The sequence below is a fragment of the Schistocerca cancellata genome, chromosome 4 (genome assembly GCF_023864275.1).
Source record: "Schistocerca cancellata isolate TAMUIC-IGC-003103 chromosome 4, iqSchCanc2.1, whole genome shotgun sequence".
NCBI classification, from domain to species: domain Eukaryota; kingdom Metazoa; phylum Arthropoda; class Insecta; order Orthoptera; family Acrididae; genus Schistocerca; species Schistocerca cancellata.
This window is the reverse complement of record NC_064629.1, coordinates 340,487,759-340,513,943: the sequence shown is the minus strand read 5'-3', so window position 1 is coordinate 340,513,943 and position 26,185 is coordinate 340,487,759. Positions and strand designations below refer to the sequence as shown.

Below are 26,185 nucleotides of genomic sequence, written 5' to 3'. Positions count from 1 at the left end.
GAAGCTTTCGAAATGTGTTGCTACAGAAGAATGCTGAAGATTAGATGGGTAGATCACATAACTAATGAGGAGGTACTGAATAGAATTGGAGAGATTAGAAATTTGTGGCACAACTTGACTAGAAGAAGCAATCGGTTGGTAGGGCATATTCTGAGGCATGAAGGGATCACCAATTTAGTATTGGAGGGAAGTGTGGAGGGTAAAAATCGCATAGGGAGACCAAGAGATGAATACGCTAAACAGATTCAGAAGGATGTAGGTTGCAGTAGGTACTGGGAGATGAAGAACGTTGCACAGGATAGAGTAGCATGGAGAGATGCATCAAACCAGTCTCTGGACTGAAAACCACAACAACAACAACAACAACAAGGAAATTACAAAAATCATTATGCTGTTACAAACCTGAAATTATTCTTGATATAAGAGTGCTTCAAATGAAATATTAAAACCTTTTGGCAACTTAAGTGAACCACTCTTCACCTACCTTTGTCATGGCCAAAGGCATTTTTTTACTAACAGAATAAAAGATGCAGAAGTGAAAATCATCAATAAAAACAGGGATAGCTATATCACCTAATTACAGGCTCATTTCAGTTCTTTCAATCTTTCCTCAATGTTTTGAGAAAATGGCCCACAAGAAAAAACTGTCATCTTTTAGAGCACAACTTGTCAACTGCCACATGCTTTAGCTTTCATAAAGCACTCATCTCAGAAAAACCCATAAATGATCTCACAAAGGAAGTCCTGGCAGTGAAAAACTACAAAACTATCCTTCTGGTACATCCAGTCAATATACAAAGGCTTGCAATTGTATGGACCATTAAATTCTACTTTGGAAACTAAAATGTTATGTCACAAATAACCTCCTCTTGCTTGGATGGAGTCTTATATTCATCATCATCATCATCATCATTTTAAATACAGGGCTTAGTCATCATCCAGTTCCCGGCTTCACGAAGTTTATGTCCACCATTACTGGGGTCAACCAATGCCTCTCATTCCTATCGAGATGTAGTTCAGAGGATTGTAATTTCTCTCTCATTCCAGTCCATGATGCTTCCACCTATCTCCATATGCAGATATTGCCTCATTAACAGCACATGTATTCAATTCATTGCAAACATTGTGGTTATCTGACACTGCTAGGAGGAAAAAAAAAAAAAGGATAAGTGTTTCTTTTTTATTGTTTCGTGTACTGCTTGATATTTGTGCTGCTTTTCATCTGTATCATTACCATAACTCGTGTCACAGTCAAGATATTTAAAATGTGCCACCTGCCAAATTATTTCTTGGTTAATTACTATCCTTGACCATACTGGGTATTTACCTTGAAAGACCATAACTTTCATCTTACGAAGTGAGATTTCAAAACTGTTATCTTTACATACTTGCTTTAGCTGATTTACTGCTATGTGGAGATCATTTTCACTTTCTAGTGTTGTTACCTTATCATATGCAAACAGTAGTGCACTTTCACTTCTGAACCAAAACAGTTTGACCATTGCCCATCATGAGATTGAATGCTGCCAGGTAGTATTGCAGGTACATGATGCGGAAAGGAAAGCATGTAAGCACATCAGAGATAAACAAGCAACTGTTCTAGTGATAAAACGTGCAGCAGGTCATGAAAACTACTGACTTGAGTGACGCTTGATGAAGTGCAGAGTGTTATGGCCCAGCACTGGGAATGAGCATCTTGTCAGCTGGTCACATGCTGCTGTCATGAGCTCCTACTGAAAATTGTTGAAGGACAACAAGGTACTGGATATTCACACCCCACACCCCAAAAAAGAACTTGGAGGTCTGAGAAGATAACTCCTACATGTTCCCATGTTGACCAAACATCATCACCAATTACAATGGGCACAGAATCATCAGACAATGGATATCTGCCTCCAGGTCAGATGAATCACATTTCTTGTAACACCAGTTCGATGGCCGTGTCAAGATACGTTGCCATCAAGGTGAACAGCTGTTTGAAACATGCACCACATTGAGGATGTACGCTCGTGGGGGCAGTATTATGCTATGGCGGAATTCACCTGGCCTTACATGGGACCTCTGATAGTAATCAAAGACAATAGTAATCAAAGACAATATGACAGGTGTGGACAATGTAAATGTTATTCTGGATGACCTGCATTCTTTCATGCTCAACAGAGGAGGCCTATTATAGAAGGATAACTGCCCATGTTACAATGCTAGAATCATCAATGGTCTGTGGAGCATGATAGTGAACTGCCATTGATGATGTCCAGGCCATCAAATTTTCCCAATATGATCCCAATTGAACACCCCTGGGACACTATTGGGTACCAGCTCCATACACAAACCACACAGGAATTGCTGCTGCTTTCATCATCATCATCTTTGTTTCCCTTTGATCTACATCCATACTCTGCAAACTACCATGAAGTGCACGGCAAAGGGTACATCACATTGTACCAGTTATTAGGGTTTCTTCCGATTCCATTCAAGTATTGAGTGCAGGAAGAATGACTGTCTGAATGCTTCTGTGCTTGTTCTCACGATCCCTATATGAGCGATATGTAGGGGGTTGTAGTATATTTGTAGAATCATCATTTAAAACCAGTCCCTGAAACTCTGTTTTAGACTTTCTCGGGACAGTTTACATCCATCTTCAAGAGTCTGACAGTTCTGTTTCTTCAGCATCTCCGCACACTTTCCCATAGGTCAAATAAACCAATGACCTTTCATGCTGCCCTTCTTTGTCTATGTTCAATATCCCCTGTGAGTCCTATTTGGTACAGGTCCCACAAACCTGACCAGTATTCTAGAATGGGTCACACAAATGGTTTGTGAGCAACCTCCTTTGTAGACTGATTCCATTTCCCCAGTATTCTAGTTATAAACCAAAGTCTACCACTTTTGAACATTTAAAGCAAGTTGCCAATCTTTGCACCACTTTTACATATTATCAAGATCTTATTGAATATTTATGCAGCTTCTTTCAGACAGTAGTTCATTTCTGTGGGGCCCACCCTAAGTTACTTTTGCGTCTGATGATATCTCCCCATCCAAGATAACATGCTATGTCCTCTCTCCCAAAAAGTCCTCTATCCAGTCACAAATTTCACTTGATACACCATTTGATCAAACTTTTAACAATAAGTGTACATGTGGTACTGAGTAAAATGCTTTTCAGAAATCAAGAAATACTGCATCTACCCTACTGGCTTGGTATAAAGCTTTCAGTATGTCATGTGAGAAAAGTACAAGTTGAGTTCCACATGATTGATGTTTTCGGAATCCATGCTGGTTGGCATGGAGGTGGTCAAGGATACTGGATGGTAGTTTTGTGAATCACTTCTACTATCCTTCTTGTAGAAGGGGCATGGTTTTTTTGTTCGAGGCATCTACGACAAATTATAGTAAGAAGAGGTGCTATCTCAGCTGCAAATTCAGTATAGAATCTGATAACAAAAATCAGAGGCTACATTTGCAAACTGCAGCACAAGAATAGAACTATATTTGTAATATAAAACATAAACTGTAATGTCCTATGTTGTTTTGTACTGGGTCCACTACTGTTTTTAACAATGATACATGACATTTTAATGACTCTCTAAATATGGATCAACAGCAAATATGTCATTCCTACACCTTAAACTAATCATTTACTATTCCAAACATACAAAAAAACTAGCTATTACCAGAAACAAATATTAATGAGCATACACTAAATAAAGAACAACAAGCAAAATGCTAGCTATTCTGTTCTGTAACAAGCTTAACTACAGTCAATACACAAACTAATTGAGAAGCTCAATCCAATATGTTTCAAACAGAAAGTATATCTCAGTTTGATGACTTGAAGGTACATTAACTTCTGAATCAGACTGATGAGGTCAAAGTGAAAAGATCCCCCAAGTGGAATGGAGATGAAGTTGACATCAATGAAAGAAAGAAGATTGAGCCTTAACATCCTGTTGACAGTGAGTGTGTTAGAGAAGGAGCTCAAGCTCACATTTAGGATGGCTGCTGAAGGAAATTGGCTGTGTACGTTTTAAATGAGTCATCTTGATATTAGCTTCATAAATTTATAGATACCATGGAAAACATAAATCATTATGACTGGACAGAGACTTGGATCCTGGTCTTCCCAAATGCAAGTCCAGTGTTTTGCCTGTCAGTGATAACAAAGACATCTTGTTTTAGTTACACTGGTAAATACTGCACCATAATCAAAGCCAAGTGGCAACATGATCTGCAAAATACTTCTGTTAATAAGTTTTTAATACAGTCATGCTTTATGTATTTTTAATGGATAAGCTGGAATTTCATGCCATTGTAAAATTCTCTGTTTTGGACAAAATATTGTTGACAAAAATTCAAAGTTCCTGAAGGTTTACAACAGTTAATACCTGGTTGACTGAAAATGTTACAGTTCTCAAGACGATCCATGTAAAGAATGTCCCAAAACTGCAACCACAGATTAAAACATTATAAATTGCAAATTTTAGGTTTGGATGATTAGCAGCTACATGTGTATGAAGGAGTGATGCCACAGGCAAAACAGAAGAAAGAGTATAGTACCATGTGGTTATAATTAAACTGAAGATGTTCTGAGTGCTGCAGTGCGGATTGTATACAGTACACAATGCTGAAACATCAAAGGTATGTTCATTAATTGGTACTCTTGGACAGTATGCTGGAAAAACATAATAGTTCCACTTTCCACCTCAAGTAGTCAGAATGTGGTATGGATGCAAGAAAAGGGGAGGAACGATCAAACACATGATAATGGCGGTTCTGGCACATTTATTAGGATATAAAGTTATATAAAGGAAGTTACAACATGTGTCAGGATGGTTTTACAATCAGCAACTTGTGCATTCATAATGGCATAGTTGACAGTTGCTCACAGCATATCCGGGGTGATCAAAGAGATACGTCATTGCATGCTATCGCTCAGATTAGGAAGAGCCCAGATGCATCCCTGACAGACACAATCTTTCAGATATTTCCACAACCAAAAGACACATGAATTTAGACCGGGTTAAATGTAGAAGGCCATACATCTTGAAATTGCCTGGAGATGATGGGGTCATCACTGAAGATTTCTCGAAACAGACCTTTCACCTGGCAAGAAACATGTGGTTTCACCTCATCTTGCATGAAAATAATGGTACAGTTGCATTCTTGCAAAGCTGGAATCATCTGTTGCACAAGAGGGTCTTTATAATGTGCAGATATCACTGTACGAGGAGTGCTCAAAAAGAAACCAAACTTTTGAAATGGTGCGCCAACCAGCACAGAAAGAGCACTGCGGCTAGAGGCCACACCTAACAGCAGGTTTAGACAACATACTGCCACTTGCCTTGTGTCACTGGGACAATTAGCATGCGAACCACAGTGGCTGAAGTAAGCACATGTACAGCCTGATCATCGGATTAAGTGCAATGAAGGAGCTTGAAGAAAAACATGGGTGTGTGAAATTCTGCTACAAACTTGTTTAAACTTTCACAGAGACATTTCAAATGCTTAGCCAAGCATACAGGGAGGACTGTACGAGTTGCACACAGTGCTACAAGTGGTTTAAACATTTTCAATAGGGCAGAATGTTTGTCTGTGATGATTCCAAGTCTGGACATACTTCAACATCAACAGATGATGGCCATGCAGATAGCGTTCATGCTGTGATTCGCAGGAATCTTTGTTTAACTGTTTGGGAAGTTGTTGACAATGTGGGCATCAGTATAGCAACATGCCATCAAATTCTGAGTGAAAAACTTGAGATGCATCATATCAGTGCAAAATTCGTACCACGTTTGTTGACTGAAGATCAGAAACAGACCTGTGTGAAACGTGTGAAGAACTGCTTGCCACTGTTAATGACAATGAAAAGTTTCATATGAACATCATAACAGGTGAAGAGACGTGGGTATACAGCTATGATGCTGAAACGAAGATGGAGTTGTCACAGTGGGTCGGCAAAGGGCCACCTCATCCATAAAAAGCACGCATGAGTCAATCAAAAAAGAAGATGATGGTTGTGTTTTTTGACTACAAAGGCATTATCCATCATGAATCTGTGCCACATGGTCAGATGGTAAACAAAGAAGTCTACCAGGAAATCCTAGTGCACATGAGGGATGCTGTGTGCAGGAAGAGGCCTGAATTGTGGGAAAATCAGAGTTGGAAGTTGCATCACCATAGTGTACCAGCTCATGTGTCACTCATTGCCTGCAGCTATCTAGCATAACACCACATTCCCATTGTGTCCCATCCACTGTATTCTCTGGACCTAGCCCCAGCAGACTTTTTCCTGTTTCCCAAACTGAAAAACATGTTGAGAGGACGTTGTTTCCAAACCATATAGAAGATACAGGACAATGCAATGAGAAACCTGTCCACCATCCCACAAAATGCATTCCAGGAGGTATTCAGAAACTGGAAGAAACAATGAAAACGGTATTGCCAGTAGAGTAAACTATTTTGAAGGGGATAGTGCTTAAAATGTTGTACAATAAGCAATAAAGCTGATACAGGAAATGTTCGGTTCTTTTTGAACACACCTCATACACCTAACGGGCCTGTGAGGTATCATCTCCATGAAGAAAAATGGACTGAAAATGAAGGAGTTGGTGAAACAACATCACACAGTCTCATATGGTGAGTGAGGTGGATGTTCCTGTACAACATGTGGCAGAGTAGAACCACATGTGCAACAGTTCTGTGCATTCACAGCACTGTGCAGAATAAAATGAGATTCATCTGGCCAAAGACTATTCCCTGGCGCAAGTCATACATTTCCAATTGTGCAAAACAATGAAGGGCAAAGTTACAGCATTGTTTCCTATCTTGGGGCACTGTTTGGCACATACTCTGAATCTGGTAAATATACCAGTGTAAAATGCACCACAACTGTTTATCAGGAGAGAGACAATTCCCATTATGCAGTTTGAGCACTGGCTGTAGAATATGACGCATGTGATGTGTGGTTGGCTTCAGTTACAGCAACTTCGTCAACAACTGCCATGGAAATGGGCTGCCTTCCTCTCCCTGCTGCACTACTACCTAATTCACCCGCTTCTTCAAATTTCTTGATCATTTCTTTACCCCATTTACTGACATAAGGCCTCTTCACAGTTGTTTCTGTCAGCAAAATTCTGGCAATGCAGCACTGCTATTGCTGCCATGCTAATAAAAAAAGCTTTACCAGCAGTGCAAAGTCTTTCTTCTAAATAGTCATTGTGTTTTGTATGCTTTACACCAACTGTCACTTCACAAACAGAATCAACATATGTTGTCAAGCAACAAACAGCATAAAGATGTCAAAACAGGAAACTTTTCCCATCCTGATATATACAGCCTTCACTGCAGCACTCAAACATCATCAGTTTAGTTATAACCATCTGGTATATTCCACACAAAGAGTTAATTATGAAAAAATTATGTGTAAGACAAGCACTGCATTCTTTGAATGCTATGGTTCTGTAACAGCTGCAGAATATTTCAGGATGAATGAAAATTTGTGCTTGAAAAGGCTCGAACCCAGATTTCCCACCTGTGGCGAGCAGTTGCCTTAACCAGTTCGGCTATCCAAGCATGCTTCCAGGAGTGACCCAAATCTCAATTTGTCCTGTGTCTACTCTTCATACCACTTCACACCCAACATTAAAACAGAAGTCAATGAAATTTAGTGACCCTGAATGAAAAAAATGTGCATTTGACTTCATCTATCAGAGAAGTTAATCACTAACATTTTCTTTAAAGTAAAAGGTGTTATTTTTATTGGCTTCCATGCAAATATTCAATAAATCAGGTGACTATTGCACACAACATCTCACCAACTTGAGGAAAAAATATGTGAGAAAAGACCTGGACTGAAAATAACAATAATAATAATAATAATAATAATAATAATAATAACAACAACAATCTTTCAAAAAGACGAAGCATCTCTCCAACAGAAATGTTCACCCTATCGCTAAGATTCAGCACCCTCTGACTTCCACCTATGCCCACATTTTTATGAATTTGTGGCTGCAAACTGTTTTCAATCCTATTCAATAGCGGTGATAGCCACGGATGGGTATTTTGGAAAATTTTCATAATCACATTTCAGTCACTGAATCTGCTCACTGGAAAATTAAACAGAGTCTAAACAAAAATTAAATGCATGTTTTACCTAAAAAATGCCTTTCACTGTCTGTCCAATATCTTTTTAGCATAAAACAGGCAATCCCTAAAAATTTGCTAGACAACAAAGCATTTCTATTAGTCACTCCTCATACAAATATCAAATTCTCTAGCTTCAAGGATTTAAAAAATACTGCTAGCTGTACGAGAAGTACAAAGGTTTTTCGTAAACAGGTCTCCACTGTTACACATGTAATTGGCTTGTTTATTTTTAGTAAATGCTTCTGTAGTGAAGTCAATATTAATCTAGCATCAGGGGGTGAACAGCAGTTTGTAACAAAGCAAGTTAGGACTATCCTATATTTCCTTACACCACTCCTGACATAATTTTATTTTGTTTTGTTTTGTTTCTGACATATTCTTGTTAACAGTAAATATACAATACAGATACTTCAGGAGTAAAGGAGACCATTCGCTTTTTGGCTGAAGACACAATGCCACTCCATTTTGGCAGGACAGCGTTGGGGTTGTATCAGATAGGATGGGTAGAGGGAGACAGAGGTAGGAGGCAGGGAGATGGGATGGGGGTGGGTGGCTAGCAGATAAAAGGGAGGCAGCAAGCTTGTTGGTTAGGAATGCAGGAGGAAGGTGGGGGTGGGGGAGGGGGCACGGGTTTACGGGCTAGGCTTGTGATGGATGGGCATCAGTGCCAGTGGGGAGCTGTGCACACTGAATGTGATGCAGAGACGTGAATTGGGAGGGTGTGGTAAAACAGGGCAAGGGAAAACGGTGGGGTGGAGGGTGTGGGATACTAGAGGTTGAGGCCAGGACAGTTACAGGAGTGAAGGACATGTTGTAAGGATAAACTCCTGCCCACTTAGTTTAGAGAAGCGGGTGGTGAGGGAAGGATTCAGATGGCCTGAGCTGTGAAGCAGTCATTGAAACTGAGCAAATTACACCTGCTTTCAGAGGTGGTCTGGTCTCCGATGGGTGGCCACCAACAGTGGATGACATACTTGCAGTGATGAGCACTCCCTTTCCCAGTATGCTGAAGATCTCACGCAGGCTTTCACAGATAGGTGCTACAGCCCCCCCCCCCCCCCCCCAAATATATGTCCATAAACAGATTTCTCAAGCCATATTCTCACACACCCCCCAATCCTCCAACCAACCACACCCAAGAAACAGCTACAAAGTAGTGTCCCTCCCCCCTCATCATCATCCAATATCACCCCGAACTAACAACTGAACCTTTTCCTTCACCAGCACTTTTTTTTATTACCATGCCCTGAAATGAGGGACGTCCTTCCCAGATCCCTCGCAGCCCTTCCAAAGTGGTGTTCTGCCAGCCACCCAACCTACACAACATCCTAGTCCAACCCTATGCCACTCCCACTCCCAATCCATTGCTACAGATATCATATCCCTGTGGAAGACCCCAGTGCTAGACCTGTTGAAATGCACCCACCCAGCACTTCTTACTCCATTCTTGTCACAGGCTTATCCTACCCCGCCAGAGGCAAGGCTAGCTGTAAAAGCAGCCATGTCATATACCAACTCTGCTCCAAACAATACACAGCTTTTTATGTCAGTATGCCTGCCAATGAGCTGTCCACCAGCATGAATGGCCACCGCCAAACTGTTGTCAATGACAAAGTTGACTGCCCAGTGGCACTAGATGCAGCTGAGCATAAAATGCTCAATTTCAATGGCTGCTTTACAATGCAGGCCGTCTGTATCCTTCCCTTCACCACCTGCTTCTCTAAACTACACAGGTGGGAGTTATCCTTGCAACACATCCTTTGCTCCTGTAACTGTTCTGATCTCAAGCTCCAGTAACACACTAGCCCCACACCCTCCACCCAGCAGTTTCCCATTCCTCTGTCCTATTACCCCCTCTCAATTCACATCTCCACCACGTCACCTTCATCGTGCGCCATTCTACTCTGGCTCAAACCACTATGCCCACATGCCTAACCTGTGCACCTGTCACCCATCCCTCCCACATTCCTGGTTAGTAAACTGGCTGCCTCTCAGCCACTAGCCACCCATCTCTCCCCCCCACCCCCACCCCCCCTCTACCCACCTTACCCAAAACAGCCCCCATCTCCAACGTAGTCCACTTGCTGAAAAGTAGCAGTGGCAGTGTGCGTCCAGCTGGCACCATCTAAGGGCATGGTGTGTGTGTGTGTGTGTGGGGGGGGGGGGGGGGGAGGAGAGGGACATGCACGTGTTTGGTCATGTGTGCATGCACCTGTGCACTCTATCTCATGAAAGGATTGCTCTGAAAATCAGCATTTTTTTCTGGTCTCCTTTACTCCTGAAGTATTTACATTCTACCAGATCTTTCCTGTAAATACATGATAGTTACAGAAAACAGATAATTTCTTACCAATTCAGTATTTCATTAAAATTTGTTATTTATAGAATAGTGTTCAGACTAGTGAAGATAACAGTATATTTGGTTTCTACGGAAACATTTTCTTTAAAGGAATATTAAAGATGTATGCTACAGGCAAACCAGGTGATGCTGAAGTCTTCTATGAGAAAATAAAAACCAAACTAAACTAAACTTCATTCCATCTGAACACGCCTTGGGAGGCCCAACAGTACTGACCGGCCACCGTGCCATCCTCAGCCCACAGGCATCACTGGAAGCGGGTACGGAGGGACATGTGGTTAGCACACTGCTCTCCCGGCTATATGTCAGTTTACAAGACCGGAGCCATGACTTCTCAACAAGTAGCTCCTCAGTTTGCCTCACAAGGGCTGAGTGCATCCTGCTTGCCAACAGCGCTCAGCAGACTGGATGGTCACCCATCCAAGTGCTAGCCCAGCCTGACAGAGCCTAACTTCGGTGATCTGACGGGAACCAGTGTTACCACTGTGGCAAGACCATTGGCTCTATGAGAAAATAGCTGTTTCTAAATTAATAGTTCTCATTTGAAAGTTCTAATTCTCCCCTTTTCAACAAACATTTTACCTTTTCCAAAAACCTCGTATTTCAAAAGTTATTTATATTCAAAATTTTTGTGTTCTAGAAAGTTCCAATCTTAAACTGTTGTTATTTACACAATTCAGTACCATAATTCTGCACCCCTGATTTTTCTGGTTCCAAAAATGGCCACTTTCATTAAAATAACTTGTGATTTTGTTAATTATTCAAATTACAAAATTTCACTTTCTCAGAACTTCTTGGTTTTTAAATTACTATCTAACATATAGTAAGACTGTATTTCAATAAAAGCAGTTTCTGATATTACATGCATCTATAATATGTAGGCTTTGTACATGAAGCCTCAGTAAATTGGTACTCAGTATTCATTACGTCAACAGCATGTAGTCACTACGTAATCAGTTAGTTAGGTTTTAGCAGTCATTAAATTAATACTATGTAGTCAGTCAGCACCCAATAGTCAAATTGTAACTATCCGGTTGTTCCAGTCTGTGACACACTATAGAATGTGCAGTTATTTAGTTAGTGTCCAAGAGAGAAAATATACACACCATGTAATATTCAGTATAGCCATATAAAGTAACACATTAGCCTACCAGAAGTGAACTTGTTGCTATGGTTCTAACTGATATAATTCACTAACCTGCTTCAAATATTAAAGCTCCTGTGTGTAAATAAATATGAAAAGATCAAAAATAAATTGCTGCAGTGTGGTGCACTTTATTCAACATAAAAATGTTATCAGATCTATTACTAGCAGAACAAAAGACCAACGGAAAGCCTAGCATTGTATGGTAATACTACCAAGGCAGAACTTCACACTGATGCTAGCAGTTATGGTATAGATGCAGTTCTAGTGCAAATTCAGGAAGGTGTTTATGCTTCCAGAGCACTGCCCAAGAGCACTCTCCAAGATGAATTACTCTACAACTGAGAAAGAGAGCCTTGGAGCTGTTTGGGCCATCAATGAGTTCTGGCTGCATTTATTTGGTGAACCATTTATCAGTGTGACAGGCCACCATTCACTACACTGGCTGCTAGCCTGAAGGTGCCTTGACAAGCAAGATGTGCACGGAGGCTTCACGAGTACAGTGTCACAGTGGTATACAAATGCACACTCAGATACAAAGATGTCCACTGCCTTTCACGGAATCCTTTGGCAGAACACACCAGCTTTCATGAAATCTTAGTCATAGCTAAACTAAATGACAATGCTGGTGAACAGAGGGTATATCCAGCACTTCTAAAAACCACAAAAGTCTTAAAGGATGCGGAACTGACCAAATGACGATTCAAGTTAATTAATGGAGATGAACTAAGATCACGTGAAGTGGAAATCTTGCTCGTCATCCCAGCTCAGCTATGGCCAGCTATCCCAAAGTATTGCCATGAAGCTCCAACAGCTGATCACATGGGATTTGTAGAGATTATAGACAGAACTAGATACAGGTATCACTGGCCAGGTCTCTACCAACCCATTAGACAGTATGTGAATCAGTGTAAGGAGTGCCAGAAACAGAGGCACATGCCGCAGTTGCCTTCAGGGCATTTGGTACAAATTCCTCCTGCAGCTATGTCATGCCAATGAACTGGATTTAACTCTTGGGGAGGTTCCCAAAGTCAACAAATAGGAATCAGTCGATAATAGTCCTTTCTGGCTACCATATCTGTTATGCTGCCATCAAAGCTGTGACGACTCCTGAAGCTCTGGAAATTGGAAAGTTCCTTGTAGAAGAGGTTATTCTGAAACACTGAGTGCTCTATGTGATGGTCTCTGATCATGGAAAAGTTTTCCAGTCAAGAGCAGTATTAGAAGTAATTTCACACTGCAACATCATAAACAAGATGACAACTGCCTGTCTCCCACACATGAATGGTCTCACAGAATGCTTTAGTATGATGTTGGCAGATATGATTTTGATGTACTTTGATACTGAACAGAGAGACTGGAATACAATACTGGCCATCGAGACATTCACATATAACAAAGTGAAGCACAATGCAAAAGGCTTCACAGGCTCCATAGCCACAAGGTCAAAACGCTAACCTATACACTGATTCTGTTTCAGCTGGATGATACTCAGGATGACTAAGTGAAACACCCCATCACCAGGACCAAAGAAGCTGGCTCACATACAGACCATGAATACCAGGAGAAAGACTGAGAACACTATTATGCCATGCACTGGTCAATAAGATCCAGCCTGGGAGACTTGGTATGGATTTTTTCACCTGAACGGAAAGTAGGACAATTGGAAAAGTTATTATGTGCTACTTTAGGCTGTATCTTAATCTTTGCCATGTATACAATGTCACATACAAAGTCAGGGATTCTGGCCCTTCATCAAGAAAAAAAAGCATAGAGACATCGTCCATATCCTACATACCGAGCCTATCACAGTTTTGGGACACAAATTGAGGTGGGGGTTCTCATTCAAGGAAACTGAAGATGCTTTCAAAGATCACAAAGCTTTGATGGGAGGGGCTACCTCCAATTTCCATCATATGTAGTGAAGAGTATGTGGTAACACAACCAAAATGTGAGGATCTGCCAGTGCTACCATACAGAGGACCACTGACTCCATATCCATGGGGTTGTAGTTCACTTAAATGAGAACTTCTGAAACAGCTGGTCACTACTGTTTCTCCAAGGGAGGGAGAAATGCCATAAGCTGTGCTGCACGCAGTGTGGGGTAGTGGTTAGTGCCACTGCAAGATGTGCTAAGGACAACACCATTATCAACTATTTGTTATTTAGTATTTATCATTTGTGGAATGATTTTGTAATTTCTTATGTTTGTCATGTTTGTACATTCTGGGATATTTGACGTTTGTATAAATACCAGCGTTCTGGGACATTTGATGTTAGTATAAATAGCTGCACTTCACATCTAGGCATTCAGTTCTGCTTTGTTCAGATGCTGGTGTTCATAATAAATATGTTTTCATTGCTAAGTGTTGTAGTTTCACTGACAACCCTCCTTTGGGATTGAACTTGAGTGTGGTTATGTCGTGATATTATGGATAAAGTAACTGCTCACACAGACTTCATCACACAAGAACATGACTTCTGACTTCTGCAGCTGCAGTTCTTCACACACTTGTTTCAGGATAACCTTCTACCTACATAAATGCAGATCGAGCATACGAATTTTATAAGATCTATCATAATTTCTTGTTGTTGTAGTTAATAATATTGTGCCTATAAATTTCTGGAATCATTACCATGTCTACCATTTCCATGTCAAAAAAACAGGACTGAAATTTAATGTTAATGTTATTCATACTACATGGAATAACTGAGACTGCTCTGTGACCAGTATAACCTGAATATGTATATAACAAATGGATGACCTATGACACATTTGTAACTACCGTGACGGACAGTAGTATCATAGCCAGTGCATAAAAGTACACAATCAATTAGAAATGAGCAACGACATTTAACAGGACAATCTATGCCATTAAATATTCTAATGTAAGTAAATTGGCCCATAGTAAAAAGATATTTGTTAGCAGATATATGTTTATTAGCACTTTCTTTTAGTTTTGACCAATACTGTTTTTATTTTACTTGGTTCATTTATTTAATGAAAAATGTTAGATAGGCACAGTTTTGAGTATAGGGTTAATGTTTTTCTTGTTTGTTCCTTTTATATTTGTATATTGTTCAACGTTTTTATTTAAAATACAATACCACCACATTCTCAAAGATGAAATTTACTGTGAGTTCCCTGACACTCTTCCATTTTCCTGCATTTATCCATTTCTGTTTATTTTATGGATATTGCTTAAGTTCCTCATATATTCTGTAGTTACAGAGATTATTCTATCTTTTAATGGTTTGGTGTATCATTCTTCATCTTTTACACCTACTGCATCACTCTCCATGTTTTATACTTCCTGAAGTAGCCTTATCAAGTACTAATTTTATTTTATTTTATTGGTATTTTTATTAATATAAACTGTTATTTAGGCTTGCTGTTCCAGTTTTGTGTTAAAGTTCTTTCCTGTTTACTCCCTTTATATTTATTTACCATTCAACTATTTACTTTTCACATTGCATTACCACCACTCTATCAAAGATACTATTTATTGTATGTTTCTCACATGTAACTTCTTTTCTAATGTTGTTAACAAACATTGCAACTTCTTTGGTGACAATAGTCAGTAAATGTCTGAAGATGGCCTTGTAAGCCGAAAATTGGCTAACACAATAAAAGTAATACTGTAGAACCAAAGCAAACTAGTGCTTTCCATTTATTGTACTGTTGGCTACCAAGAACCAATGGAAGATTCAGTTAACTCAATACTATGGTCTGTAAGAATAAGGGATTTTTTATTTAAAAGAACCATAAGGTATATTTTGTGTTCTCCGATTTATATAGTTTCACATTCTACATCTGTATACTTATCTATCAGCAAAACACAGACCTGTGATATTTTCTATATTAGTCGTAAAGTTCGTTTTATTATGCCTGCTCCAACTTAAGACTAAAAAAACCATCTCCACACTATCTACTTCTAGTTTTTTCCAGTTATTCCTCAAAAATGTTCATATTGTCAACCACTTTTCCATTTATATCAATGAAAATAGTCAAATTTTGAAAATATTATATAATTGGATAGGCAGAAAAATTTACTCACTAAGTGGCCTTCTGCCAGAAGAAGGAGCCACTGGCTCCAAAAGCTTGCTCATTTCTTTAACCTTTATGTGTGTGTTTTTCCGCCACGACTTGATGAGTAGATTTTTCATCTATACAATTATATTAAGTTTTTTTGTTTAGGAAATTTATGTTTAATCCCTTGGCATCTTTAATCATGGTTGTGTGTGTGTGTGTGTGTGTGTGTGTTGTTGTTGTTGTTGTTGTTGTTGTTGTTGTAATTAACCCAGTCATAAGAAGAACCCAATCTGTTATGAATAGCTAACCATATCAGATGTTTCTAAATGGTGCAAGACTGAAATAGGGAAGACATAAATTTAAATTTGACTGAATGAAGGAAATCACATAAAAGGACGGTGAGTCTGTGCTTCACCAGTAACACATTTTTTATGCGATTCAGTTGGTGAACATTTTATATTCAGTCAAAAAAAATTTTGGCCATTTCTGCTTACCTGTGGAAACTGTCCACCATCTTCAACTGTCCACGTAAGTCTTTTTTATTAAGATGATCGAGCATACGAGCATCCACTAGACATTCCATGAAGGTTGTGCGATATTGTGGCAGGCCCAGGGAAGGTAACCATGCATTTCCCACCCATTCATGATTCATATCTCCAAATGCTAATGTGGTACGTGATGTCTTTGGTGCTGATGGACTTGTCAGAGAAACCATCTCCTGAATGGCCAGTCGGAGTTTCAGCCTGTGAAGCGGGTTGCTGTAAAACAAAGTCCACTTGTTACATGTATATCACAATTATGCATAGAAAGAAGTAACACAAAATAATGTATTTATATTTAACAAAAAAACAACAACAGCAAAGCTCTAAGAAGACATGCAAAATAAAAAATAACAGGGAAACAAAACTTATTGCAATTCAAATAAAGGATTAATACAAGTAAAATAAAAGGCAGGGGGGACATAAACTTCTTATTTCATGTGAAATTTACAAATTTTGCATGAACATTTACACAGTATTTCTTCTGTGCTGCACAAAAAATGGGGACAATAACTATGGTAGTCTGTGGTCACAACTCTACGTTCTTGTTTCAACCTTTGAATGACAATGATGAACTCTCTTTATGATATGGTGAGGAAAGAGTAATGTACACCTGGTATGATATCTGTCTGTAGTGTAAGTACTCTGAAGGGATAAAAATCCTGTCAGAATTTAGAGTGGAAAAGCAACTTTCAATACCAGCAGAAAATGTAGAGACTGTCAAATGTGTGCAACTTTAGTGAAGTGTTAATATGGTGGCTTTTGTTGGAAGAGAACTAGGAACTCACAATAATTTTCCTTTAGGAAACTTTCACAGTGTTTGGTAGGAGAGTAATGGTTTCTTTAACCATCTAGCCAGGCTGACACACATGTGCGTGTTCAGCACTTTCTGTATGATTCTGCAGGGCATGCTGCTATCGTGCTGGGTATAATTTCTGGGCTATTTGGAAGCCGGAAATTACTATTCTCCTGTTGAATCTTTTTCTATTTCTCTGGAACATCAGGAGTCAGATTTTACACTTTCTCAAGTGTCACAGTCAACAGAAATTGACAAGTTATGACATATCTGACTGCGCCATAAGATACACCAGCTGTCATACACTTGTAAGCAACAAAATGTTGACAAACAAAATGTTGCTAACAATTTATGGTAATATTATGAAATTTATGTCTAAGCAGCACAAAAAATCTGTAAACATGATTTTCCACTAAACTACAACTAGCCATCTTATTAGAAGAAACATGTTTGCACAGCAAGTTGAATCAGATGTATTATATTACTTCATACTGTATAATGAGTGTTGTTATTTTCAACCACTGGATGTCACTTGAAAATCGATGTGATTGTCTGAAACCATTAATGACAAGACAATAATGCAGTTGTGTTGAAATTATTTCTTAAGTTATCACTCAACTGATGTGGAATCTCCTCAACAATGGGAGAGATTGTAACAATTTATATTTAGCTGTGCAGCAGCGACGTTGACAGTGAGACTATATTCTCACAATATGTCGAAACAAGCTAGATATTCTGGTGATGAGGGTGATTATACTGAATACAATAAATTCAGTGAAGACTCTACAAATTTGGGAAGTGCCAACAGCAGCTCTGAGGAAAATTTCAGTGACAGCAATGAACAATCAGAGAGAGATGTTGGAATTGCAAGTTTTCACGAATGGAATGAAACTGACGTGAGTAATTTTCCTCAAACTCCTCCAGGTTGCCCTTTTATCTGAAGCCTGAAAGTAACAACAAATTTAGATACAAATACTGCACCACTTGAAAATAAATTTTTTGACAACATTTTGATTTGTATCCTGGCAAACGAAACCAGTAAGTACGCATACCAGGAAATCTCAAAGAAGGTGTGCTGTATGTTGTTGTCAAAGAAATGCTGATTGGACAAAAATACAGAAACAAGAACATGGAGCAAAGACTGCAATGTGGGCTTGTGTATGGAGCCTTGCTTCAGGATACACCTTACTCAGAAAAATTATAAAGAAGTTTCTCTATGGTTTAAAATGAACACAACTGTCACATTTCCCACATTACAAATATTAAATGTCAATAAATAATTACTTCTAAATTCAGGCTTTGGTTTTCTTGTTACACTCCTTTCATATAATCCTTATAGCTATTCTAATTATCAAATAAAACCAGTGCACAATTTAATACACGAAAACCAGAAGATTAGTGGCAGTTGGATGATTAATTGATTAGATTTAACAGGTTTAACACAAATGTTTCATTGTTTACCAACAACAAAAATAAATGTAATGTGTGGTGTTAGCAATATAATTCAACTGACAGGTATATTTTCATTTTCAACATAAGACAAAAATAAAGAACATACTTGTAAAATAAGTTGACAGAAAATAACACCAAAATTAGCAAAAACTAACTCTTGAACTGGCCAAAAATAACTCTGGTATTGATCAAAAACAGCACAAAACTGGTAACAAGTAACATCAAAACTGGTAACAAGTAACATCAAAACTGGCAAACATCAAAAAATGCCAAAAAAGACTGAAATTAGCACTAAAACTCAATTATTTTTACCCACTTTTAACACCTGACAAATTAATTAACTCAACTGTGTGCCATATTGATGATTGGATGCTAGTTTAATCTCACATAAAAATCATCAGAGGATTGTAGTCAGTGAGATGTGGCATAATTTCTGACATCAGCATGTGCAGTAGTCATGAGCTGGTTTTATGTGGTGGGGGAAGCAGCTTACTCAGACCTGTGATGGATATGTTTTTTGGGTATGTATTTGTACTCAAGTTCATCAAACAATTTATTCTGAAAGCTAACAAGATTTCTCTCTCTTTCATGTGTGCCTATCATCATCAGCTTAATGCCACTGCTACGAGGTGCATTCAAGTTCTAAGGCCTCTGATTTTTTTTCTCCAGACTGGAAAGAGATAGAAACATGCGCATTGTTTTAAAATGCGGCCGCGTTCATTGTCAATACGTCCCAGAGATGGCAGCACCGTACGGCAGATGGAATTTTACCGCCAGCAGCGAGAATGAGAACTGTTTTAAATACTTAAAATGGCGACGTTTTCCTTACTTGAACAGCGTGCAATCATTCGTTTTCTGAATTTGCGGGGTGTGAAACCAATTGAAATTCATCGACAGTTGAAGGAGACATGTGGTGATGGAGTCATGGATGTGTCGAAAGTGCGTTCGTGGGTGCGACAGTTTAATGAAGGCAGAACATCGTGTGACAACAAACCGAAACAACCTCGGGCTCGCACAAGCCGGTCTGACGACATGATCGAGAAAGTGGAGAGAATTGTTTTGGGGGATCGCCGAATGACTGTTGAACAGATCGCCTCCAGAGTTGGCATTTCAGTGGGTTCTGTGCACACAATCCTGCATGACGACCTCGAAAATGCAAAAAGTGTCATCCAGGTGGGTGCCATGAATGCTGACAGATGACCACATGGCTGCCCGTGTGGCATGTTGCCAAGTAATGTTGACGCGCAACGACAGCATGAATGGGACTTTCTTTTTGTTGGATGTGACAATGGATGAGATGTGGATGCCATTTTTCAATCCAGAAACAAAGCGCCAATCAGCTCAATGGAAGCACACAGATTCACCGCGACCAAAAAAATTTCGGATAACCACCAGTGCTGAAAAAATGATGGTGTCCATGTTCTGGGACAGCGAGGGCGTAATCCTTACCCATTGCGTTCCAAAGGGCACTACGGTAACAGATGCATCCTATGAAAATATTTTGAAGAACAAATTCCTTCCTGCACTGCAACAAAAACGTCCGGGAAGGGCTGCGCGTGTGCTGTTTCACCAAGACAACGCACCCGCACATCGAGCTAACGTTACGCAACAGTTTCTTCTTGATAACAGCTTTGAAGTGATTCCTCATGCTCCCTACTCATCTGACCTAGCTCCTAGTGACTTTTGGCTTTTTCCAACAATGAAAGACACTCTTCCTGGCCGCACATTCACCAGCCATGCTGCTATTGCCTCAGAGATTTTCCAGTGGTCAAAACAGGCTCCTAAAGAAGCCTTCGCCGCTGCCATGGAATCATGGCGTCAGCGTTGTGAAAAATGTGTACGTCTGCAGGGCGATTACGTCGAGAAGTAACGCCAGTTTCATCAATTTTGGGTGAGTAGTTCATTAGAAAAAAAAATTGGAGGCCTTAGAACTTGAATGCACCTTGTATTAGGTGAGTGGTCTCCTTTACTCCTACATTATTCGCATTCTGCCAGAACTTTCTTACTATAAGCAGTTATTTTATCATTTCTATAGGCAGCTCTACAAAGTAGTGATACTTTTCTTATGATGTTTTTGTATAAACACTTGAATTTTGGTGATTATTAATGGAGATTAAATGTAGCCAATGTTGCTTTTTCTGCTCTCAGTGATTTTCTACCTATATTTTTAATTTATTCTAGTGAATATAGAGTGTGAGGCAGCTGAGAAAGGCCACTCTCATATATATCCAAAATAAATAAACATATCAAGCAGTTTTTGCCAAGTTATAGGGGACAACAGGGCAAATTTCCTGATGTTTGCAACTAATTTTTATCATTTATAGTCGCTGAATTACATCGACATTGATTTTTCAAATGAAACTATATAGTTTTTTCTCGGAATTTGAAAGAAGCTTGTAAGATAACTTCAATGACGTAACACGTATGGGACTTGATCAAATAGTATCAACATAACAGTGCTGCAAACCACTGTCCCGAGAACACGTAACTCGGGTATGGTTCTAGCATTTACATGTGTGCTTGAAGCCCAACAGTCTGTGTTCCACTATTGTACCAATCTGATAACTTGCCCATAAAGCTACTAATACATTCACAATGTATGTGGCAGTCGGAAAAATAAATATCATCTATGGTAAATGCCACCAAACTATTAGAACAGCAGTGTGATTGTATGCTGAAGAGTATCAAGATCACACCAAGCACTAACGATCTGTCTTTGCAAACATTATAACAAAAGTTCTAGTAACTGGAAGTGTGGAGGATAAAATATGGTAATGAGAAAGAAGAGCACCTGATGAAAGTAATGTAACTAGCATTTCAGCAAGTCACACAAAAAGCAAATGATGCAACTTTTGGTGCATTTTTTCAAAGCATAGATTATCAGTCTCTGTTTTATTGATGGGAATCTAAATACACTCAAGTATTTTGGGTTCCTTAGACATGCTGCTGCCATAGTTATTGGAAGACAGCCCACTGGACATAGGGCAATCAGTGAGGCACCAACATGATGGATGTCCCTCCCATTCAGCACATGTCATGACAGACACCCTTATGAGAACCTTTGGAGAGAATTGGAATGATTATTCAAGGAATGCAAAATGATCTGCACACTCATCAAATGTAACATTTCTACTTTCATCTGAGATGAAAATTAAAACATGAGATCTATTAGGAAACACCGATGACTCCCAAAAGCATGAACTGCCCTGTAACATGGGCCTGTGGTGCCATTAACTCCACAGGAAAGTCAACAAGCAGCATTGTTTCTCTGGAATGATTTTACAGCATATAACAATGCTCAAAGTCAATATTTTCAGTGCTTGATATGCCAGCTGTGTTGGTAAACACAGGAACCGTACCTGAGTTACGTGCTTGCTCACATTTTGTACAGTGGGACAGACATCCGTGGAACATCACCTCCTGATGGCATGCGATTGGTTTGCAGGACTGTTATCCTGATACTATTTGATCAATTCCAGTACATGTTATTTCACTGAATTCTCTTAGGAGCTTCTTTCAGTTGCCACAGAAAAAAGTATACAGTCCCACCAGAAAAACGCAAAGTTGGTGTCATAATTCAGAGACTGTAAACTACAAAAATTACTTGTGGAAGTCTGGAGATTTTCCGTTGTCCACTATAACTTGGCAAAAACCACAACTTAACATATTTTTTTCATTCTGGGCACACCTAGGGTGGCTTGTCTTAGATGCCACACTTTGTATTCCTTTATTCTGTAATGTCACAACCATACAGATATTATTACAGAGTAGACGACAAATATATTTCATTCAGAAACAAACTGTCATAAACACAGACTGAGTGTGCACTAAGCATTCATAAGAATACCCACATGGCAAAGAAAATAAGGGCCTTTTTTAAATATCGTCAAACCAAATTTGGTTTGTTGTGATGTCCTGAAGTTTGCGCCGAGCTATACTCCCTTCATCATAAGAATAAACCTGATGTAAACAAACACAAATGTGATGATTGGTCAGCAGATGTAGCTCTCGTACACTGGTGTTCTTCCACTCTTGGAAGTAGATCCAACTTATGTATTAGATATTTTATTACTGTGTCACTGTAAATGAAACTTTAAGACATTCTGATATACACTCCTGGAAATGGAAAAAAGAACACATTGACACCGTTGTGTCAGACCCACCATACTTGCTCCGGACACTGCGAGAGGGCTGTACAAGCAATGATCACACGCACGGCACAGCGGACACACCAGGAACCGCGGTGTTGGCCGTCGAATGGCAGTAGCTGCGCAGCATTTGTGCACCGCCGCCGTCAGTGTCAGCCAGTTTGCCGTGGCATACGGAGCTCCATCGCAGTCTTTAACACTGGTAGCATGCCGCGACAGCATGGACGTGAAGCGTATGTGCAGTTGACGGACTTTGAGCGAGGGCGTATAGTGGGCATGCGGGAGGCCGGGTGGACGTACCGCCGAATTGCTCAACACATGGGGCGTGAGGTCTCCACAGTATATCGATGTTGTCGCCAGTGGTCGGCGGAAGGTGCATGTGCCCGTTGACCTGGGACCGGACCGCAGCGACGCACGGATGCACGCCAAGACCGTAGGATCCTACGCAGTGCCGTAGGGGATCGCACCGCCACTTCCCAGCAAATTAGGGACACTGTTGCTCCTGGGGTATCGGCGAGGACCATTCGCAACCGTCTCCATGAAGCTGGGCTACGGTCCCGCACACCGTTAGGCCGTCTTCCGCTCACGCCCCAACATCGTGCAGCCCGCCTCCAGTGGTGTCGCGACAGGCGTGAATGGAGGGACGAATGGAGACGTGTCGTCTTCAGCGATGAGAGTCGCTTCTGCCTTGCGTGTTTGGCGCCGTGCAGGTGAGCGCCACAATCAGGACTGCATACGACCGAGGCACACAGGGCCAACACCCGGCATCATGGCGTGGGGAGCGATCTCCTACACTGGCCGTACACCACTGGTGATCGTCGAGGGGACACTGAATAGCGCACGGTACATCCAAACCGTCATCGAACCCATCGTTCTACCATTCCTAGACCGGCAAGGGAACTTGCTGTTCCAACAGGACAATGCACGTCCGCATGTATCCCGTGCCACCCAATGTGCTCTAGAAGGTGTAAGTCAACTACCCTGGCCAGCAAGATCTCCGGATCTGTCCCCCATTGAGCATGTTTGGGACTGGATGAAGCGTCGTCTCACGCGGTCTGCACGTCCAGCACGAACGCTGGTCCAACTGAGGTGCCAGGTGGAAATGGCATGGCAAGCCATTCCACAGGACTACATCCAGCATCTCTACTATCGTCTCCATGGGAGAATAGCAGCCTGCATTACTGTGAAAGGTGGATATACACTGTACTAGTGCCGACATTGTGCATGCTCTGTTGCCTGTGTCTATGTGCCTGTGGTTCTGTCAGTGTGATCATGTGATGTATCTGACCCCAGGAACGTGTCAATAAAATTTCCCCTTCCTGGGACAATGAATTCACGGTGTTCTTATTTCAATTTCCAGGAGTGTATTAACAGCCATCAACGTTTTCCTTAATCATACTTTAGCAATGTAATTTTTATTTCAAAAATGGTGTACAGTCACAGTCTCTGTAAGTGCTATTTGTGCTCCAATTGTCTCACTGTCCATACGCATCGCGAAAATAGAGGACACTGCTTCCTGCTTCATAGTGAAATGCACGCCAAACACTGTTAATGGCTAGAAACAAGTTGTTCTTAATGTTTTTCGCAACATTACAGAGAAAATCGAGCTTTGATGTTTGTTGAGAAACACGCTATAATAAATATAAGAGACAAAATTTTAATTGTAATCTTGGTGTAATTGGTAGTGTCATCGTTCGATAACTGAGCGGGCTGCTGGATGGTGGTTCGAAAGCTGTTGTGATCAACAATTTTTTTTGTTGCATTTGAATACCTAAATCATTTAAATATGAAATTAATCAGTATGTGGTAATTAACTCATACTTAACCATCATTTTTTCAAGGAAAATGCACATCTTCTGGCTTCTAATTACATCTCACATGCAGAATTCTGGTTTTCATTCCAAATACAGATTCTGAATTATCAATATATTATAAAAAATTGTTACAGATTTTGAAGTTAAGAAAACATTACACAATTAAACTTTTTGGAGAAAAATGAAAAATCAAATACTCTTTGCTTGAATATGCCCACTGTTTTATAGGGCAGATATGGTCTCACACGAGCCAAAGTGATAAGCATCATAGAAACACAGAAAACAATTTTCATGGTGTCGAGCACACTGTACAAATGCTACATTTTTACAGTTGTCGCCATACCACTGCTATCTGACCCCAATAGAATTGATCTGGAGCCAAGTTAAGGGACCTGTCATGAGAAATAACAAGACATTTAACCAGCCAAACTTACTGGAACTAATGAATAAAGCTTTGTGACATGTCACTGCCGAACGATAGCGAAATGCACAATGGCATGTCATAAACGAGGAGGAGGAGGAAATGTGGACATTTTGGTGGCTTGGGATTCTGTTGTTGATTGTCTCATTACCAGCATAGCAGTACTGAAATGTACCACTTTCCTTGGAGTCTGATATGAAAGTAGTTCAAAGATTACCAGACGACTGACTGTAATACCTTCAGTGGCTTCAATATTTAACTAAATGGTGAAATTCCAGCTGTTTGCTTTTACGCCGCACATAGCTCATGTAGAAAAATTATCCTCGTGGAAATCTGGAATTTTCATTAATCTCATTTTTAATTGCAGTACTACGTTAGTTGATATCATCAGCATGTTTTCCTTCAGGTCACCTAAGATGCATATTGCCTGAGTTTTACCATTATTTCTTCCTGTTAAAACTAAATGACATTCAAGGCTATATTGTTCTCTACTCATCTCTCTTTACATATTTACTGCAACTGTTCACACCACCGCAGATTAGTTGGACTAGGTGGGTGGCCAGTGATTCCCAAGTTAAATTCGCTGGTAAAGCTGTTGTCCTGTATTATTGTTAAGTCAATGTATGAGTAATGAAAAGCATAACATGTATCCTCATTATCGTACTTGACTGTATTCGAGACAGACTGGCTTCTGCTCCATGTGAAATGAAATCCAATGAGGTTCCAGCAAACATGGAAGAATACAGAGTGTAATGTTTACATAAGGTTTATTCTTATGATGAATGGAATATAGCAAATAACATGTAGCTCTTTAGGGTCTGCTTGACAGCCCCAGTACATAATATGGACTGCTGCACATGGAAAGAACCGTGGGACGTGCACTTTGTTTATAGTGTAGCTGAAAGCAATAGTCTAAGAGCCTCATCCAGTGTATTGCAAACATTTCCCTGCATGAAGATGTCCACAATACTGCAATCCACTGTCGGAATATCGAGACATTGATAGAACACAGGCACAATGCAAGCAAACAACGAATGGTGCCTACACATACCTCTGAGGAATATGGGCTGTTATGCTTTGAGAATAGGTCCAAGGAAAGTACATGAGCAATTGCCATCGAGTTTGGTGTTCACCGTAGTTTATTGTGAAATGTGTTGTGGAGTAATGGCTTCATCCTTTCAGTCCTGTCAGAGTACTGACCTTGGAACCATTACCCATCTCAGCTAGAGTTTGCACAGTCATTTCTGTAACAGCCTAACTACGATTCCCTGTCCTACATCTACATCTACATAGACACTCCACAAGCCACCATAAGGTACATGGCAGAGGGT

The 26,185-nt window shown here is 40.1% G+C and overlaps 1 protein-coding gene across 1 annotated transcript in view; it reads right to left on the bottom strand.

Annotated features, from left to right (window-relative positions):
- Positions 1-26,185, bottom strand: part of LOC126183371 (liprin-alpha-1) — a 1,187,054-nt gene that overhangs the window by 25,193 nt on the left and 1,135,676 nt on the right. Inside the window, exon 23 of the mRNA XM_049925301.1 lies at positions 16,179-16,442. Within this exon, the coding sequence (XP_049781258.1) occupies positions 16,179-16,442 (264 nt within the window). The remainder of the gene's footprint in view (positions 1-16,178; positions 16,443-26,185) is intronic.